The sequence below is a fragment of the Rhinoraja longicauda genome, chromosome 26 (genome assembly GCF_053455715.1).
Source record: "Rhinoraja longicauda isolate Sanriku21f chromosome 26, sRhiLon1.1, whole genome shotgun sequence".
Lineage (NCBI taxonomy): Eukaryota > Metazoa > Chordata > Chondrichthyes > Rajiformes > Arhynchobatidae > Rhinoraja > Rhinoraja longicauda.
In genome coordinates, this window is record NC_135978.1 from 11323286 (window position 1) to 11340615 (window position 17330).

Sequence of the window (17330 nt, forward strand, 5' to 3'; positions counted from 1 at the left end):
TAAGTTGTACTAAAAAGGAACTGCAGATGCTGGTTTATACCCAAGACGGACACAAAATGCTGGAGTAACTCAGCGGGTCAGGCAGCATCCCTAGAGAAAATGGATAGGTGATGTTTCAGGGCGGGACCCTTCTTCAGATTAATCGTGGTGGAAAGAGTGGGGGGAAAACTGGAAGCAAAGGAAAAAAACAGGACAAATCAGGATGAGTAACAGATGAACTCAGGCAAAGAGGTTCTCTGATAAGCTGACTGTTGGTCAGAGGTATTGCTTGGGCCCACGCATCTTTAGCTATCAATCAGCCTATCAGGGAACCAGACGAGGACTGTGAGGCAGTGAGGACCATAAGTCAATCATTGGTGCTAGAGAAAAAGTGCAAAGTGACCTAATGAGATTAGAGACTGAAAAGTCCCATAGACCGCATGATCTGCACCCAAGTCTTAAAGAGAGAAGTTTCAAAGATAGCGATTGCACTGGGTTTTCATCTTCCAAAATTCTCAGAACTTCCCAACAGACTGAAAGACTGCAAATGTAACAGCCCTATTCAGGAAAGGTGATAGAAATTTGTTAGTTACCTCTATCATAGGGCAAATGCTGAAATCTAGTTTAAAGGAAACAATAACAAGCTATATAGAAATTAATAATTAAGCACATTTCACGTGTTTTAATGAACAATCTAATTTGATAAATATCTTCAAGGTCTTTCAAGACGTAACAATCAAGGTAGACATAGAAAAAAAAGGTTGTGGTATATATTAATTTCCAAAAGATTGCTGATAAGCTTGTAAAATCTTACTGCACAAGAGCATGTGGAATTTTCTGTAGGGGAGGGTGGTTATTTTCTATTATGGGTGGTGATGAGCTAACCAAACAAACAAATGGGATAAATGGCTAATTAACTTATAAGGAAGAACTTCATAATAGCACAGTCGCAACAGCATTTGTCACCTTTCTGATAATTGAGAGTGGATTGATTGGATGATAATTAGTCAGATTGAATTTATCATGCTTTTTTGTTAACAGATGTCCCATCTATCCAAGAATATTCTGTATTGTTGGATAGATGCCAATGTGTAACTGTGCTGGAGTGGCTTAGCTAGAGTAGGTAGCGAGTTCTGAAGCACAGGTCTTTTGTACTATAGCTGGGATGTTGCCTCGTCCTGTGGCCTTTGCATTATCGAGTACTCTGATTCTTCCGATTAAGCTATCAACTCTTCAATTCATTTGCTTTATCTCACCCATAATTCCTCGTAGCTTTTAATCACAATGGCCTAATAACCCAAAGAGTTTATTTACCCGTTGGAGGAAAAATAGAGAGAAGAAACTGAAAAGCCATGGTCGCTCAATCGTATATTTCTGGCCACCATCTCAGCCATAGTTTTGAGACTCAGATTGAAGGCATGTGGTAAGATACCAGGTGTAAATGACACCACCTTACAAACAAGCCATCCCTCACCCCATCAGGCATTTCCTGGTCCATATGTTCCCACATCAGCTTCATCAGTCACCTCAGAACCCACAGAACTGAAATGGCGCAAGTCATCCTCGATCTGAAGGACCACTTGTAAGATTGAAAAGGTATTTATGGCAGTAACCAGGGGTAATGTTTGAAGAAGAGTTCAGGTCCTGGAGGTACTGCTCAGTTTACTTCAACTACAGAGGACATATATAAAAAATTTGACGATCCAGCCTAGACAAGAGGACAACAGACAGGTGCTTACATAAGGCTGCCCATAAGCCTTGCATGGTCAAGAGACAGGTGTGCAGCTGCAACTTGGTTCTTTCATTCCGACATAGACTGGGAGGCCATCATCAGGAGTACATCTGTGGAAGGCACCATAAGGTCCCAGCTTCCAATACTGTAAAATCAATGTCATTAAATGTCTGAATTCCACAATGGGTTGCTCAATCTGCAGCCTGGCAAGCTCAATCTGGTGCTGCCATGTTTTTACATTACTGTTCAAAGATATTCTCATTGGTTTATCGCAATCCGTTATTCCACTCTCCACCAAAGCACCTACATTGCTGAGGTGTTGCCATGGCCAAGGACATGCTGACCTCTCTCAGAATGACATCAGGTATGCTCTCACCCTAGAACAGTGCACTGCTGATCCCTGTCAGCCTAAACTGCAGTAGTCTCAGAGAAGAATTGCAGTTAATGCTTGTTTTTCCAGGTCAGAGCTGCTGACAGTCAATGCCTTCTAAACCAGAACCACCTAGGAACAGAAAGAAAAAGGCATGCAAAACAGGCACAAAAGTATTGTGTTTATTATATGTAGTAAAGTATATGTTTATTTTTAATACAGATTTTATCATGACTGATGATATAAAACCAGATTTGCATGTGCTCTTACTGCTGGCTTTTATATCAGTTAATGTGATGGTTAGTGAGAGGCATGTTGGCGGTGCAGGATTTTTTGTGAATGCGGAGATGTTTTTTAATTTACTGATGTTTGCATAATCTGATAATGCAGAGGCCTGGCAGAAAATGGGCGTCTCCGTTGCAGTTTCACTACCATTTCCTTTCCATTACTCTTGCTTTTCTCTCGCAGGGTAGGTCCAGGTGAGGGGAAATTTACAAATTTAGGAAACAAAAATAGCGCAGTGCAGTTAGATGGGTAATGGTAAGCAAGTAGTGTGTGATAGAACTGAATAGACCACACAATGATAACTGCACAGCAACAGCTGGGGTTAAAGTAGAGGAATTTATCTGACTGCTTGAAGAATTCATTTAAACTAGATGAACACAGAACGTAGAAGTGTACAGCACAGGCCCTTCAACCTGCAATATCTATGCCGAACATACCAAGTTAAAAAAACTAATCTCCTCTGCCTGCATTTGATCCATAACCCTCCATTCCCTGCATATTCTGGCACCTATCCAAAAGCCCCTTAAATTGAAGATGTCAAAAACATTGTGGTACAACTAGAAATAGATTGAATTGATCAAATGGTCATTACTGAAACTGAATTGAAATGTGTCCAAGAATGTGAACAGAACAGTTCAGATCACTTAAGATTTTGAAACGATTGGCAGAATATAATAGTAGAGGAAACACTGACAATACAGCATTAGGACAAGAAAAAGGTTACGGGCTCAGTATATCAGGATGTATATTCAGTTTGGATGATGAAAAGGAACAATAAAGGGCAGAAAACATTGGTACGAATGGTCTTTAAGCCCCTAAGTGTAGCTGTACTGGAGGACAGAATATCCATATATAGACCAGGTAAATTAAATTTGCATAGTCTTGTGAAATTCAGGATATTTGCCAAAACAGTGTGTTACAAATCTAACCAGGTTATAAACTATTTTAGTACCCAGCATATGACAGTATATCAGTAATCTCATAATAAAATGTCCAGCAACATAGTGCTCAGCATCAGGCATATAGAAATTAAAACCGGAACTGCCTGAACTATCACCTACACAGAATGATTTTTTGGTTAATGATGCCCCATTGTGGACAAACACAATACTGCATGTGCCTTTGACATTTGACATCTATTTTAGCAGGCGTTGGAGGAAACTGAGCGTTACTATTCTGCTTTTACTCTATAACTGCACTGTCAACAGTTCCCGTAAATGAGACCGAAATCTGTGTCTTTCTTGTATTAGAATGTCTTTGGTTTCGTAATAAACAGCAGTTACTTTCGACTTCCAACAGAAGAATAAGAAAGGAATACAAAGCCAAGTGCTGAAAGTATGCACCATCAAAAACACATGTGCCAAATTTAAAACAGCACCCCTATAGCACAAAATCATTGAAATGCTTAAAATGGATTAATGTGCAGATTTCTTACATTTTCTCATGTAAGTTCCTTGAGTCTGTGCATAGGAATTATATCTCTGAATGTATATTACATAGTATCTAGAGGCACTTCAATTTTTAGCTAAGGAAAATAACAAGTTATTAACAAAGTATCCTTTTGCTGACAACAATAAACTCTCAATCGATGGCAATGTCTGTGAAGTAATGTATCAAAATTCATACCACAGAACATCCACTTCTTAAAGTTATACTTAAATGTTACCCTTAATTGCAGTTGTATAGGGCCCTGGTAAGACCACATCTGGAGTGCAGTTTACAGTTTTGGTCTCCTAATTTGAGGAAGGACATCCTTGTAATTGAGGCAGTGCAGCGTAGGGTCATGAGATTGATCCCTGGGATGGCGGGACTGTCATATGAGGAAAGATTGAAAAGACTAGGCTTCTATTCACTGGAGTTTAGATGGATGAGAGGGGATCTGATAGAGACATAAAAAATTATAAAAGGACTGGACAAGCTAGATGCAGGAAAAATGTTCCCAATGTTGGGCAAATCCAGAACCAGGGGCCACAGTCTTAGAATAAAGGGGAGGCCATTTAAAACTGAGGTGAGAAGGAACTTTTTCACCCAGAGAGTTGTGAATTTGTGGAATTCTCTGCCATAGAGGGCAGTGGAGGCCAAATCACTGGATGAATTTAAGAGAGTTAGATAGAGCTCTAGGGGCTGGCGGAATCAAGGGGCATGGGGAGAAGTTGGGCACAGGTTACTGATTGTGGATGAGCAGCCATGATCACAATGAATGGCGGTGCTTGCTCGAAGGGCCGAATGACCTCCTCCTGCACCTATTTTCAATGTTAATGTACTACAAATATGTGAGTGTCAAGTATCCTGGATCATAATTCGTCCTTGCTGGAACTGGAATGTCTACCCAATGGAGGCCGTGTTTATCCCACTCCACCTCTCGTCTACTCTCAACTTTTGTATCCAATTCCCCTAATTATTTATGTAAAATCTTTCCATTTTAAAGCATTAAACCAACAAAACATTCAGATCTTGATTTAACAAAGAGGTTATTGGCTAGCAAGAGAGATAAAAAATGTTAAACTGCAATAGGAATAAAACAAAGAAATAACACTGTGCAACAGAATTGACATCAAATATCACGGATCAGTTTGCAGCTAAGATGATATTCTGTAATAGGGTTAATGGACGTAATTCAACTCTGCAATTTCGCTGGAGTATGACCATAAATGTAACTGATTTGGATACATTACAGGGTGCATAACAACATTTTGAGATCAACACAAATGATTCCAGTTACAATTAGAAGGGGAGATGGCAATAGTTAATCACTATCTTTGGCACCCCACAGACCCAACTTAAAGACACTGTAACTACAGGGGATGAGCAGATTTAGATAAGGGGCCATGTATTATAAGGAGATATACCAGAAACAGAAGATTCCATGCATCTGTATAACCCCAACAATTCTCACATAAGAGCTAAGCTAGGGATATTTTCATGATAATGTAAATGCAAATTAACATTGAGATGATGAGCTTGTTGTCAGGCTTACCCAGTGAAATACGTGGGATAACAAAGAATCTATCTCCATGCTGTCATTGAATGTTCTTAGCTAAACAAAAGTATTGCTTCAACTCTGGCCAATTCTCAACAGCATTAATAATTAAAAGTCTTATTTTTTTAACAAATAAAAACTTGTTTTTTTCATATTAATCTCCAAATCTGGTTTTCAAATGTGGACTTGGTGAGCTGAAGGGCCTGCTTCTGTGCTGTATCTCTAAAGTCCAGGAAACATGTTGGAGACGAAATTCACAAAACTACTTCAGATAAATGATGAACTTGTTTGAAAAACATTACAATTACAATTTTGTCAACAGAAAGGCATAAACAGCACATTTTTTTCTGGTTTCTTTGTTTTTCAAAGTTTTTAATGCATTATTTTGGTTAATTAAAATATCATTAAAGCCTCAATAACAATGAATCACTGAAAATTAAATCAGTTTCAAGAAAAAATGTATTAAGATCATGTAATATGGAACGCTTTAACTTGCAGATTTGATTTGAAACCTGTTATCATGCATTTTTTTGCCTCGTTGAATTTATGGTGCGAGAATATTGGTAGCTGAGCAATTCATTTTGTGTTTTACAGTACAAGTCAAATAAATTGCTTTGCACGCTGCTACTTTCTCACTATTTCACCAGAGTCTGGCGAAATCTCTGCTCACTATCATCTGACTTTCATCCATCTAATGAATCAGCACTATTCAATGTCAAACCAGTAGTAGAGGTACAGAACATAATGTCCATTACCAAGACTAACATCAACTTGAGCAAATCAGGATAGATTCTGAAGGGCATAACTTCATAGAAGTTTGAAGAAGGGTCTCGACCCGAAACATCACCCATTCCTTCTCTCCAGAGATGCTGCCTGTCCCGCTGAGTTACTCCAGCTTTTTGTGTCTATCTTTGTGACTACCATAGAAAGATTAATTGTGCAATGCCACATTTCCATTCACTGTGCAATAAAAGATAAATACAACTGAAAATTGGTGATTTTATGGAGGTTGCATTTAAAATCAGTAATTTGTGTTCCACGTATTTTAAATACAATCAGTTCCAGTGGTGCGTACATCTGGATGTCACTTCTGTAATTTCCAAACATACTTGTATTGCCTCCAGCATTACAGGCCGCTTAGAGAACCAGGATTGCACATCACAGAAAACCCTGCTTCGGTATGACTTAAAGGAGAGCCTAGCTGGCTGTTCTATTAGCTCAAAAAGAAATTGGATGCTTAATTTTTTCCTCACTCCCCCCAAAGAAAAAGTGTTTTACACTTAATTATCCAAATATATTGCATTCATACTTGGCTTGTATATAACTGGTACTTTATTCTAACACTCACAAAAGTCACATTAAAGTATTCCTGCTTTATTTTATTAGTTACCTTTAGATAAAAGTTCACCTTAACCAAGGAGAATTATGTTTGAAGAATTCAGACTCTGCAACTTTGCTGGTGTATGACCATAAACGTAACTAATCTGGATACTACATTACAGGATACATAACAACATTTTGAGATCAGTACAAATGATTCCAGTTACAAATAGAAGAATCCTATTGTAGAGATCATCATCCCGATAGGAAGTACAAATTGGCCTATTAAGATTTGATAGCAGTATCTCTCGATTTGTAGATAACACCTCGACTTTTCAGTTCCCTCACAATACCTGTAAAACAGATCAGTAAACCAAACTGAAGTTAAAGTATAAAATATTAGCTGCTTTTCCACACAAGTGCCAGTAACCTCAGGATTTCTACACCCTCATACGCCAAGCCTTTGAATACGTCAGTAATTCCACAATATTTACACTAAGGAATATGCATGAAGAGCTTCACCAAATTGGACAGTTACAGATGCAGCATCTTCATTCATTTCGAAGATGAATGCTTGGAGGATTAAGTATTAACAAATTTACATTTTAAAATCTAATTAAAATCTCTTATAATTCTTTATATGTTTGTTTTTCCATTTTCTCATTTTGATTATGTTGTTTAGAATCTATTCAGTTTTAATAGATTTTTCAATGGTTCAAAATATCAGAAATATTCAAATCAAACAGCTTTGAGAGGACGATTTAGCTCTGTGGGTGGGGATTGTTCAACGTCACACCCAAACTCACAAGATTTATTGCATTGATGCTCTGATGCAGCGTGGGTCCCAAGTGATGAGTTTCAAAGCCACATTCATATAAATGCACATGCAAACTTAGCTCGTAGGTCAATACTACTAACCGTAAAACTTAAACCGAATTGATTTTTAACCTAATTTTTTTCAATCCATTATGTATACCTTGCACAAAAGAATTGTTCCTCTGGCTGTCTCCTTAGTGAATGTTTATTACTAATACCCATGAAATAAGTAAATTATTATTCTCTCATGCTGTCACAAATAACTATTTCACTGTCAATTTAGAAATTCATATCCACAGTGCATCAGTGAATGAGTGTATTTTAGTTGTAGCCTACAAGAAATATATGTTGACTGCAAAAAAATGATTGAGGGACAATAAAGTTTCATGTACTGCCAATGTTAATGTTTGGCTTTTATCACATGGCTGGTGAGAAACTCATCAATTTTCCAACTTACATTTTATTGATTGAGACAGTAACAAAAATGATTTCAATGTCTGAAATGTAACCTTACAGCTATAATATCTTACCCTGGGGTAACCGTCCTGTCACTGATACTGCGTACATACCTGGCTTGAAGTTACCTGAAAAAGTACAAAACAACAACAGTAAGCAACAGATTTAGGCTATCAGATTCTAATCAGGTAAATGCAGAGTTAAGGAAAAGGTCAATAATAAAATAGGAGTACGTGTTTAAAATGGGATTTAGGCCAAATTTAAGAGGAAATTATTTAGCAAAAAACGACTGCAAACTGCTAGTTGATGACAAAACTCAAAGTCTTAAAAAAGTTGTCTCTCAGGCTATTAGATCTTCCCCTCCCCCTTAAACCCATATCCTCTGGATCTTGATTCCCCTGCTCTGGGTATAAGACTCACTTACCCTATCAATTCCTCTCGTGATCTTATACGCTTCAATAAGATTATCCCTCTTCCTCCTGCGCTACAAGGAATAAAGTCCTAGCCTGCTCAACCTCTCCCTATAGCTCAGACCATCGAGTGCTGGCAACATCCTCGTAAATCTACTCTGCATCCTTTCCAGCTTAAAAATATATTTCCTATAACAGGGTGACCAAAACTGAACACAATATTCAAAATATGGCCAAACCATTGTCTTCTATAACAACATAACTTCCCAACTTCTATACTCTATATTCTGAGTGATGTAGGCTAACATGCCAAAAGCCTTCTTGACCACCCAATCTACCTGTTGCGCCACTTTCAAGGAACTATGTACCTGCAGTTCCAGATCACTGCCATTCACCGTGTCGGCCCTGCTCTAGTTTTGTCCCAAACTGCAACACATTGCACGTACCTGTATTAAAATGCATGAACCATTCCGCAGCCCACCTAACCAACCGATCGAGACTCTGCTGCAATTTTTGATAACTATCGTTGCTATGTACATTGCCACCCAGTTTTGTGAGATCTGCAAGCTTGCTAATCATGTCTTGTACATTCTCATTTATTACTGATTTAAACCACAAACAGCAAAGCATCCATCACTGATCCCTGAGGCACACCACGAGTCACAGGGGTTCTATAATTCATTTCATTTCATTTTATTTTATTTCGAACATGTTAAAAGACATCAATTAAAAAACAAAATAAACAAAAAAAACAGAAGAAATACAAAGAATTTCATCCATTACTTAACATGTGCGAAAAGGAGTAGGAAGAAGTGTGAACTTATTTAATCCTACCCCCATTCCCTAATCAATATTTATCAAGTATTGTCTATAATAACTAATACCTAAAATACATATATAACTACATATATACTCACTCACCCCTACAATCATATGAATATACCTATTTACACAATGTCTATATTAACTACATCTGATATATATACATACATTAGGCCAAACATATATATACATATACCCGACCATTTACATACAAAATATAAATACAAATAGTCACCCACCCGTATAATAAGTCAGATATTAATACAAAAATACTCATACACCCTTATATGTTCATATAGATATACTTATTTAAATAATAATGTGTTATTATATGTAGACCCCTGGTGACTGTTAATCCCACTCCTCACTGTACCTAGAAAAAATCATGTGTTTATATTTGTTTTTAAACTAGATGATGTTTGAACATTGTTTTAATTCCGCATTCATTCTGTTCCATAGCTTTACTCCACTGATTGATATAGAAAATCTTTTCATTGTTGTTCGAGTATTGCGAATCTTGAAATTTAATGTTCCCCTTAAATTATACCCCCCCTCTCTTTCATAAAACATTTCCTGTAAGTTACTTGGTAGCAAATTGTTTCTCACTTTGTACATGAATTGAGCTGTTTGATATTCCACAATGTCATAAAATTTGATTATTTTAGACTTTATAAATAATGAGTTGGTGTGTTCACAAAAACCGACATTATGAATTATTCTAATGGCTCTTTTTTGCAGTATGAATAGTGGTTGTAGTGAACTTATATATGTACTTCCCCACACCTCTATACAGTAACTTAAATAAGGTGAAACTAGTGAACAGAACAGAATGCAAAGTGATTTGTTATCTAGGAAAAGTTTTGCTTTGGCCAGAACTGAAATGCTTCTAGATACTTTACTGTGGATATGTTTAATGTGAGATTTCAAGCAAATTTTTTCATCTATTATCACCCCAAGGAATTTAGTTTCATTTACTCTTTCTATGTTAACACCCTCTATCTGTACCTGTGCTTGATTGTTTATTTTACTGTTCCCAAATATCATAATTTTTGTTTTGCTCAAGTTTAGTGATAATTTGTTAATGTCAAACCATTTTTTAATTTTGCAAAATTCTGAGGTGACACTGTCCAAAAGTTGCAGTAAATTTTCACCAGAACCAAGAATGTTAGTGTCATCAGCAAATAGGATGAATTTCAATATTTTTGATAATTTACATATATCATTGATGTAGATGATGAAGAGTTTAGGATCCAACACTGACCTGACCCCTGGGGGACTCCACACACAATGTCCAACATCCAGACTGATATTCTCCCATCTTCACGAATTGTTTCCTGTTCTTTAAATAACTTCTAACCCACTCTAAAGCCAACCCCCTAATCCCATATAGTTCCAATTTATTGATTAATATTTCATGATTTATTGTAATGAATGCTTTTTTTAGATCAATGAATACCCCAACAGCATATTTCTTTTTATCTATAGAATTTGTGATTTGTTCAATGAGTTCAGTTAAAGCTAGTGAACTAACATAACATGTAATGACATAACATAACTAGGGGTTCTGTAATGACATAACCATATATAACATAATCAGATATACAAGCTCCTCTGTAGAAATATAGGAGTGAAATTAAAAGGAAATTTAGAAAAACAGAGGGAATATGAAAATATTGACAAAAAATATATATTTTTATGAGTACAAAAATAATAATACAATAAAGAAAAAGTAGGGCCCCATTCAGGACCCAAAATCTGTATGCAGAAAGAAAGCACAAAGGCAAGATTCTGAGTATTTGGCCGCTATCATTGTAAAAGATGGGGATGTTGCCAATGTTGTAGTTATGAAAATAAAAGACGGGACAAGCATGGCAAGTTAAGTTTAGCATTCATGATATATCCAAAGCTGTTAAAAGTGGCACACGAGAAAGCTGCATAAGTTATGATTACAGTGTTCCTATTCTCCCAGGCTGCATGACTAGTACCAGCATATTGGGGGACTCCTTTTGTGGTATAAAAATAACTGCAGAATCTACAACAAAAATCAGAAAATGCCAAGAAACCCAATGTGGAGAATGGGAAATAAATGACATAAACAAACAAAAAACATCCTTCATTTTAAGTTCCAATGGCTAGACTTACAGCCATGAAGAATGACATCTCTCTTTTTTAGCATGAACAGCCAATTATCAGTGAGTGCTGAAGATTGGAAGCATAAAATAAGTTTCACAGGGTTTCTATGGACAATATTTTAAATTAACTCATTTTAGAGATCACACCATTAAATTGTTTGTTTTCACAGAATATTGCAGCATTTTGATAGAATGCAGAAGATCTTTATTTTTGACTGAATGGGCTGACGAGTTAAAGCAAATACTACCCAATCTGAAGAAGGGTCCTGAAACATTCTCTGTCCATTTCCCTCCACAGATGCTGCCTTTTTTTCAGCAGTATTTTGCTTAAGATTCCAACAACTGCAGTCTTGCATCTCCAAATATTATATTAGACTGATAAGTCAATAATGAATGCATCTCGATAAAATCAAACATTTAATATTTCAGTAATTACATAACACAAGATAACCAATATGGATAATTTTGTGTTGACCTGCTGCATCAATATTCCCATCTGAAATGGTCCAAATACAAACAGAATGCAGAAATATTTCAACATGCACCGAAACAGCTTTTAACTTACTGATCCTCTGCCACTTAGAGACCCAACTGTCTTCAGGACTCATCATTGCTATGATCCTGAAAAGGAAACATTTACAGTCAAGAACAGATTCTTCCCCTCTTATCAGACTGTGAAATGGTATTGCCATAAGCTGGGATACAATCCCGATTTTCCAAACGACCTCATTGCTGGCATGGGACTTTTTCTCTGGAACTGTTACACTACAATGCTGACTATTCGGCACTCTGGAATTTTTCTCTTTGCTGAACCTGCTATATTTGTGTTTGGCTTGGTTGTATTCATGTATATTATTTGATTGGATAGCAAGCAAGCAAAAGCCTTTCCCTGTGTCTCAGTGAACGCAACAATAATAAATGAAGCTTATCACCTTTGTATCAACTTCATTTCTAAATCATTCAGTACTCTCACATTGTTTGACCCTACAACACACCCCCACCAATGCTGTGTGCATCAAGAGTCAAGAGTGTTTTATTGTCATATCTCCCGAAACAGAACAATCAAATTCTTACCTGCAGCAGCACAACAGATATGCAATCATAATACTCTGTAAACACCATAATATGCAACAAAAAAGTTCAATGGGTGTATATATTTTGGAGCTTATTTGTACGTTGTAATGTTAAGGGAAGAAGCTGCATCGTTTATTCTCTAAACATTTCATCCTGCTGGAAACTTGCCAGCAACCCACCGACCAATAACAATCAACTTCTCTGTGAACATTTTGGCTCTTATTGTGGTATAACAACTATCCTGAACAGCTTAACAGGTTTCTTTGTCCCAGAATTAATTCCAATGCCCCAGACATCTTGCACTGTTGATCAGGGTTCGTTATTTTACTTTATCCTTTTTTTAAAGTATACTCTAAACCTGTGAGAAGTCAGAGCTTGCCAAATTATAAACAAACATGCCTTCATAATTAATTACCAATAGTCCAAAGCATCATTATAAAATGACTTATTTTTTTACTTAGCAGTATTTATTTCGATAAACTAACACCAAGGATTAAATTGTCCTTGCCAAAGACATGGCAGTGTCCCCACATGGCCCTAGTGAGACCGCACCTGGAGTACTGTGTGCAGTTTTGGTCTCCAAATTTGAGGAAGGATATTCTTGCTATTGAGGGCGTGCAGCGTAGGTTTACTAGGTTAATTCCCGGAATGGCGGGACTGTCATATGTTGAAAGACTGGAGCGACTAGGCTTGTATACACTGGAATTTAGACGGATGAGAGGGGATCTTATCGAAACGTATAAGATTATTAAGGGGTTGGACACATTAGAGGCAGGAAACATGTTCCCAATGTTGGGGGAGTCCAGAACCAGGGGCCACAGTTTAAGAATAAGGGGTAGGCCATTTAGAACAGAGATGAGGAAAAACTTTTTCAGTCAGAGAGTTGTGAATCTGTGGAATTCTCTGCCTCAGAGGGCAGTGGAGGCCAATTCTCTGAATACATTCAAGAGAGAGCTAGATAGAGCTCTTAAGGATAGCGGAGTCAGGGGGTATGGGGAGAAAGCAGGAACGGGGTACTGATTGAGAATGATCAGCCATGATCACATTGAATGGCGGTGCTGGCTCGAAGGGCCGAATGGCCTACTCCTGCACCTATTGTCTATTGTCTATAGTAAAGCCAACTTTAGAGATCAACAGCTCCACTCCAAACAACTGCTCAGATGCAACATTACATCCAAGTATCAAGTCTGTAATTGAATATTAAAAAATATAATTCAGTAGCTGCTGAAAGATGTTGATCACATCCCAAATGGGTGTAAAGTGACCCCAGGAGGCAAGGGCTACCTAAAATTACATCCTCTCACCAACAAAAAAAATGGACACTCCTTTAATTGATGCAACCACAGCAATTGATTAGGAGAGATCTTTAGTGTAATCATTTTTTTTAAATTATTCACACCCGCCAAAAACCTCACTTTCAAATCACGAGAATTTCCTTTCAAATATATTGTTGTTAACTCACCCATCAAAAGAAGAACTCGTGCAGTCATACACCATCTCTCGATTCCCCTTCATTTGCAGATACGCATCGCAGTTATCACAACCATCATATTCAAACTGATCTATGGTCTTCAAGGGAGTTGGGAGTAGGAGTTAAAGTAAAAATACAAACACAAGCATTAGGTTTTGAAACTAAACATGGTTTTTGACTGCAATTAAAGACGTAGCTTCTCTTGAAATATAATGCAAATTGAATTTAAAGGGATTTAAAGCAGAGGGGAAGAGATGAAGGGCAGTCAGGATCATATTTTCTTTGAGAGTGGGTGGGGAAGAGAAGTGCGAGGGTGCAGAAGGATGAAACAAGAGGGAGGAGGGGATGAAAATGGGTCATGGGGTGGGATGAAGAGGTGTTCAAAGGAAGTGTTAAAAATGGGAGGAGCTAAAGCAGATGAGGAGGGAGAGGTGAACACAGGAGGTAAGAGCTATTTGAAATTGGAAAATTCATTGTTGATATTAGGTTGTAGACAATCCATGCAGAATATAAGGTGTAGATTCTTCATTTTGAGTTGGCTCTCACCCTGGCAATGGAGAAGCCAAGGACAGACATATAAGTGCAGGAATGGAGAGGGCAGTTGAAATGGCATGCAACCAGGAATTCAGAATGGTCATTCTGAACAGGGCTTAAGCGCTCTGCAAAGCAGTCACCAAGTGCGCATTAAACACAGTCATGGTTATCCTTGCCAACCAAGGTGTCTTTCTGAGCTGGTGCCATCTGCCTGTATTTGGTTGATATCTCTTTCAACTTTTCTTATCCACATATTTAGTTTAGAGATGCAGCCCAGAAACAGGCCCTTTGGCGCACTGAGTCCACGCTGACCAGTAATCCCCGCACACTAGCACTATCCTACACACTAGGGACAATTTACAAACTTACCAAAGCCAATTAACCTCCAAACCTGTATGTTGTTGGAGTGTGGGAAGAAACCTGAGCACCCAGGAAAAAGCCACGTGGCCACAGGAAGAACGTACAAACTCCTTACAGACAGCAGCCATAGTCAGGATCAAACCCGGGTCTCTGGCATGTAAGGCAGCAACACTAACGCTGTGCCAATGTGTTGCCCTTACCTGTCCAAATGTTTTTCAAAATATCATAGTTGTATCTGCCTCTGCCACTTACTCTGGCATTTCATTCCAGATACCACCACCCTCTGCGCAGATAATGCCTCCCATATCCTCTTAAAAATGCAGTAGATGAGCGGTGTATGCAAATCATTGGTTTGCCTGGAAAAGCAGCTTCAGTGGCTGGATGGTAGCAACAGAGGCACCGGAACAAGTGCAGTTGTAGGGGAAGGCACTCGGGAGGATGAATGAACCAAAGTGTCATGGAGACATCAGCCCTTTCAGAAGACAAAGGGATAGGGTGTGAAAGGGCGGCACGGTGGCGCAGCGGTAGAGTTGCTGCCTTACAGCGAATGCAGCGCCGGAGACTCAGGTTCGATCCTGACTATGGGCGCCGTCTGTACGGAGTTTGTACGTTCTCCCTGTGACCTGTGTGGGTTTTCTCCGAGATTTTCGGTTTCCTCCCACACTCCAAAGACGTACAGGTATGTAGGTTAATTGGCTGGGCAAATGTTTTTTAAAAATTGTCCCTAGTGTGTGTAGGATAGTGTTAATGTGCGGGGATCGCTGGGTGGCTCGGACCCGGTGAGCCGAAGGGCCTGTTTCCGCGCTGTATCTCTAAATCTAAAAGATGCTGCTGGTGCTGGATCCAATTGCAGTTGGTGGAAATGACAAAGTATGGTGTCATAAGTGATAGGAGCAGAATTAGGCCATTCGGCCCATCAAGTCTACTCTGCCATTCAATCATGGCTGATCAATTTCTCCCTCCTAACCCCATTCTCCTGCCTTCTCTCCATGACCCCTGACGCCCTGGATGTCGAAGTTAGTATAGTGAAAAATGAGAAGGGGGGGAGGGGGCGGGGACTTTCTCTTTCTTGGCTGTCAATGCCTTTTCTGTCTCATCACTTTCTAAATTCTATTAGAGTTTTATTATAGATATACAACCCTTCTATTATACACATACGTGATAGAGCAATGCCAATTGTATGCTGTCATTTTCAGGGTGAAAACACGAACTCCGCAGAATCAGGGAAGGATTATTGTAACACCGAAAATATTTTAGCTTTTTTATATTGTGACTAAAACACATTCCATGCAAATTGATTTTTTTTTTAAACGGAGTGCTATTGCCGGTCAGAACGACTGAAACCCCAAGCTTCGGCCTTTTAGACTCCGCTGTGTAACGCGGAATCAGCCCATAATTATCTCAAAATAAAGTGAACACACAACCTCGATGCGGTAACCTCCTCGGACTCGTCGCCGAATACTTACTTACTTACCTTCACCAATGCACACAGAAGACAAGCTCGCAAATGCCTGAGATCCTTCGGGACCGTCTCCAGCAGCGCCGCCATGATCAGAAAATACTCTGTGCAGCAACAAAACTTCCGTCCCACGTTTCAACGTCACTTCCGTAGAATGAACTTACTGCCCAATGAAGCCCCATTACCTTGAACATTTACTGTTTTTTTGCTTGGGCTTTGGGATTGGGATTGACTGACCAAACGAGAATACAATTAGGCAGTGCAGGAAGGAACTGTAGACCGAAGATAGACACAAAAAGCTGGAGTAATAAAAAAAAAAGCTCAGCCCGCCTCAACCTATCTGATCTCCCAGTTGCTGGAAACTTTAATGCTGCTTTCCATTCCAACATAGACCTTTTCTGTCCTCGGTCTCCCCCACAGAAAGGTCTGTGTAGGAATGGGAAGCAGAATTCCCTCCTCGCCGTTGTCCCTTTGGTGTTAATGGAAGAGGTTTCGTTTAGTGAGGCTAAACACAAATTGGAGGAATAGCATCTCATATTTCGCTTGGGCAGTTTACAGTCCAGTGGTATGGATATTGATTTCTCTCACTTCAGGTAACCATGGCATTCCCTCTCTATACCTCCCCCACCCAAGTCGCACTAGATTCTCGTTTTCACCCTACAAACAGCTAACAATGGCCTGTTTCCTTTCTCATGGTTACCTTTTTGCAAATCTTTTATTCATTGTTCTTTATCTCTCCACATCAATGTCTATATCTCTCGTTTCCCTTATCTCTAACCAGTCCGAAAAAAGTTCTCGACCCGAAACGTCACCCATTCCTTCTCTCCAGAGATGCTGACTGTCCCGCTGAGTTACTCCAGCTTTTAGTGTCTATACACAATTAGGCAGTGTTCTACGAAACGTCACCCATCCGTGTTCTCCATAGAAGCTGCCTGGCCTGCTGCCTTATTCCAGCACCTTGTGTCTTTTCTTTGTAAACTAGCATTTGCAGTTTCTTGTTTCTAATGTTTATACACTTAGACAAGTCTATTTGGGAGTCGTTTTTCTATTGTCATATTGACTTCATTGGACAACTCAGAATCCACATACTGAAGAGGAAGCCAGTTGTCTTAAATTCCAATGGATTACCT

General features: G+C 38.7%; 1 protein-coding gene across 2 annotated transcripts; it reads right to left on the minus strand.

Moving 5' to 3' along the window:
• Positions 1–5057: 5057 nt before the first annotated feature.
• On the minus strand, positions 5058–16318 carry supt4h1 (SPT4 homolog, DSIF elongation factor subunit). Of its 2 annotated transcripts, none has more exons than XM_078422356.1 (5): positions 16216–16318; positions 13839–13945; positions 11868–11923; positions 8052–8066; positions 5058–7019 (listed from the first exon to the last, which is right to left on the minus strand). In XM_078422356.1, exons 1-5 carry the CDS (start codon positions 16288–16290, stop codon positions 6952–6954), a joined length of 321 nt encoding a protein of 106 aa, XP_078278482.1. In that variant the 5' UTR covers positions 16291–16318; the 3' UTR covers positions 5058–6951. The 2 variants fall into 2 exon arrangements, with proteins under 2 accessions (XP_078278482.1, XP_078278481.1); XM_078422355.1 differs by having other exon boundaries at positions 5066–7019; positions 8013–8066.
• Positions 16319–17330: the final 1012 nt, after the last annotated feature.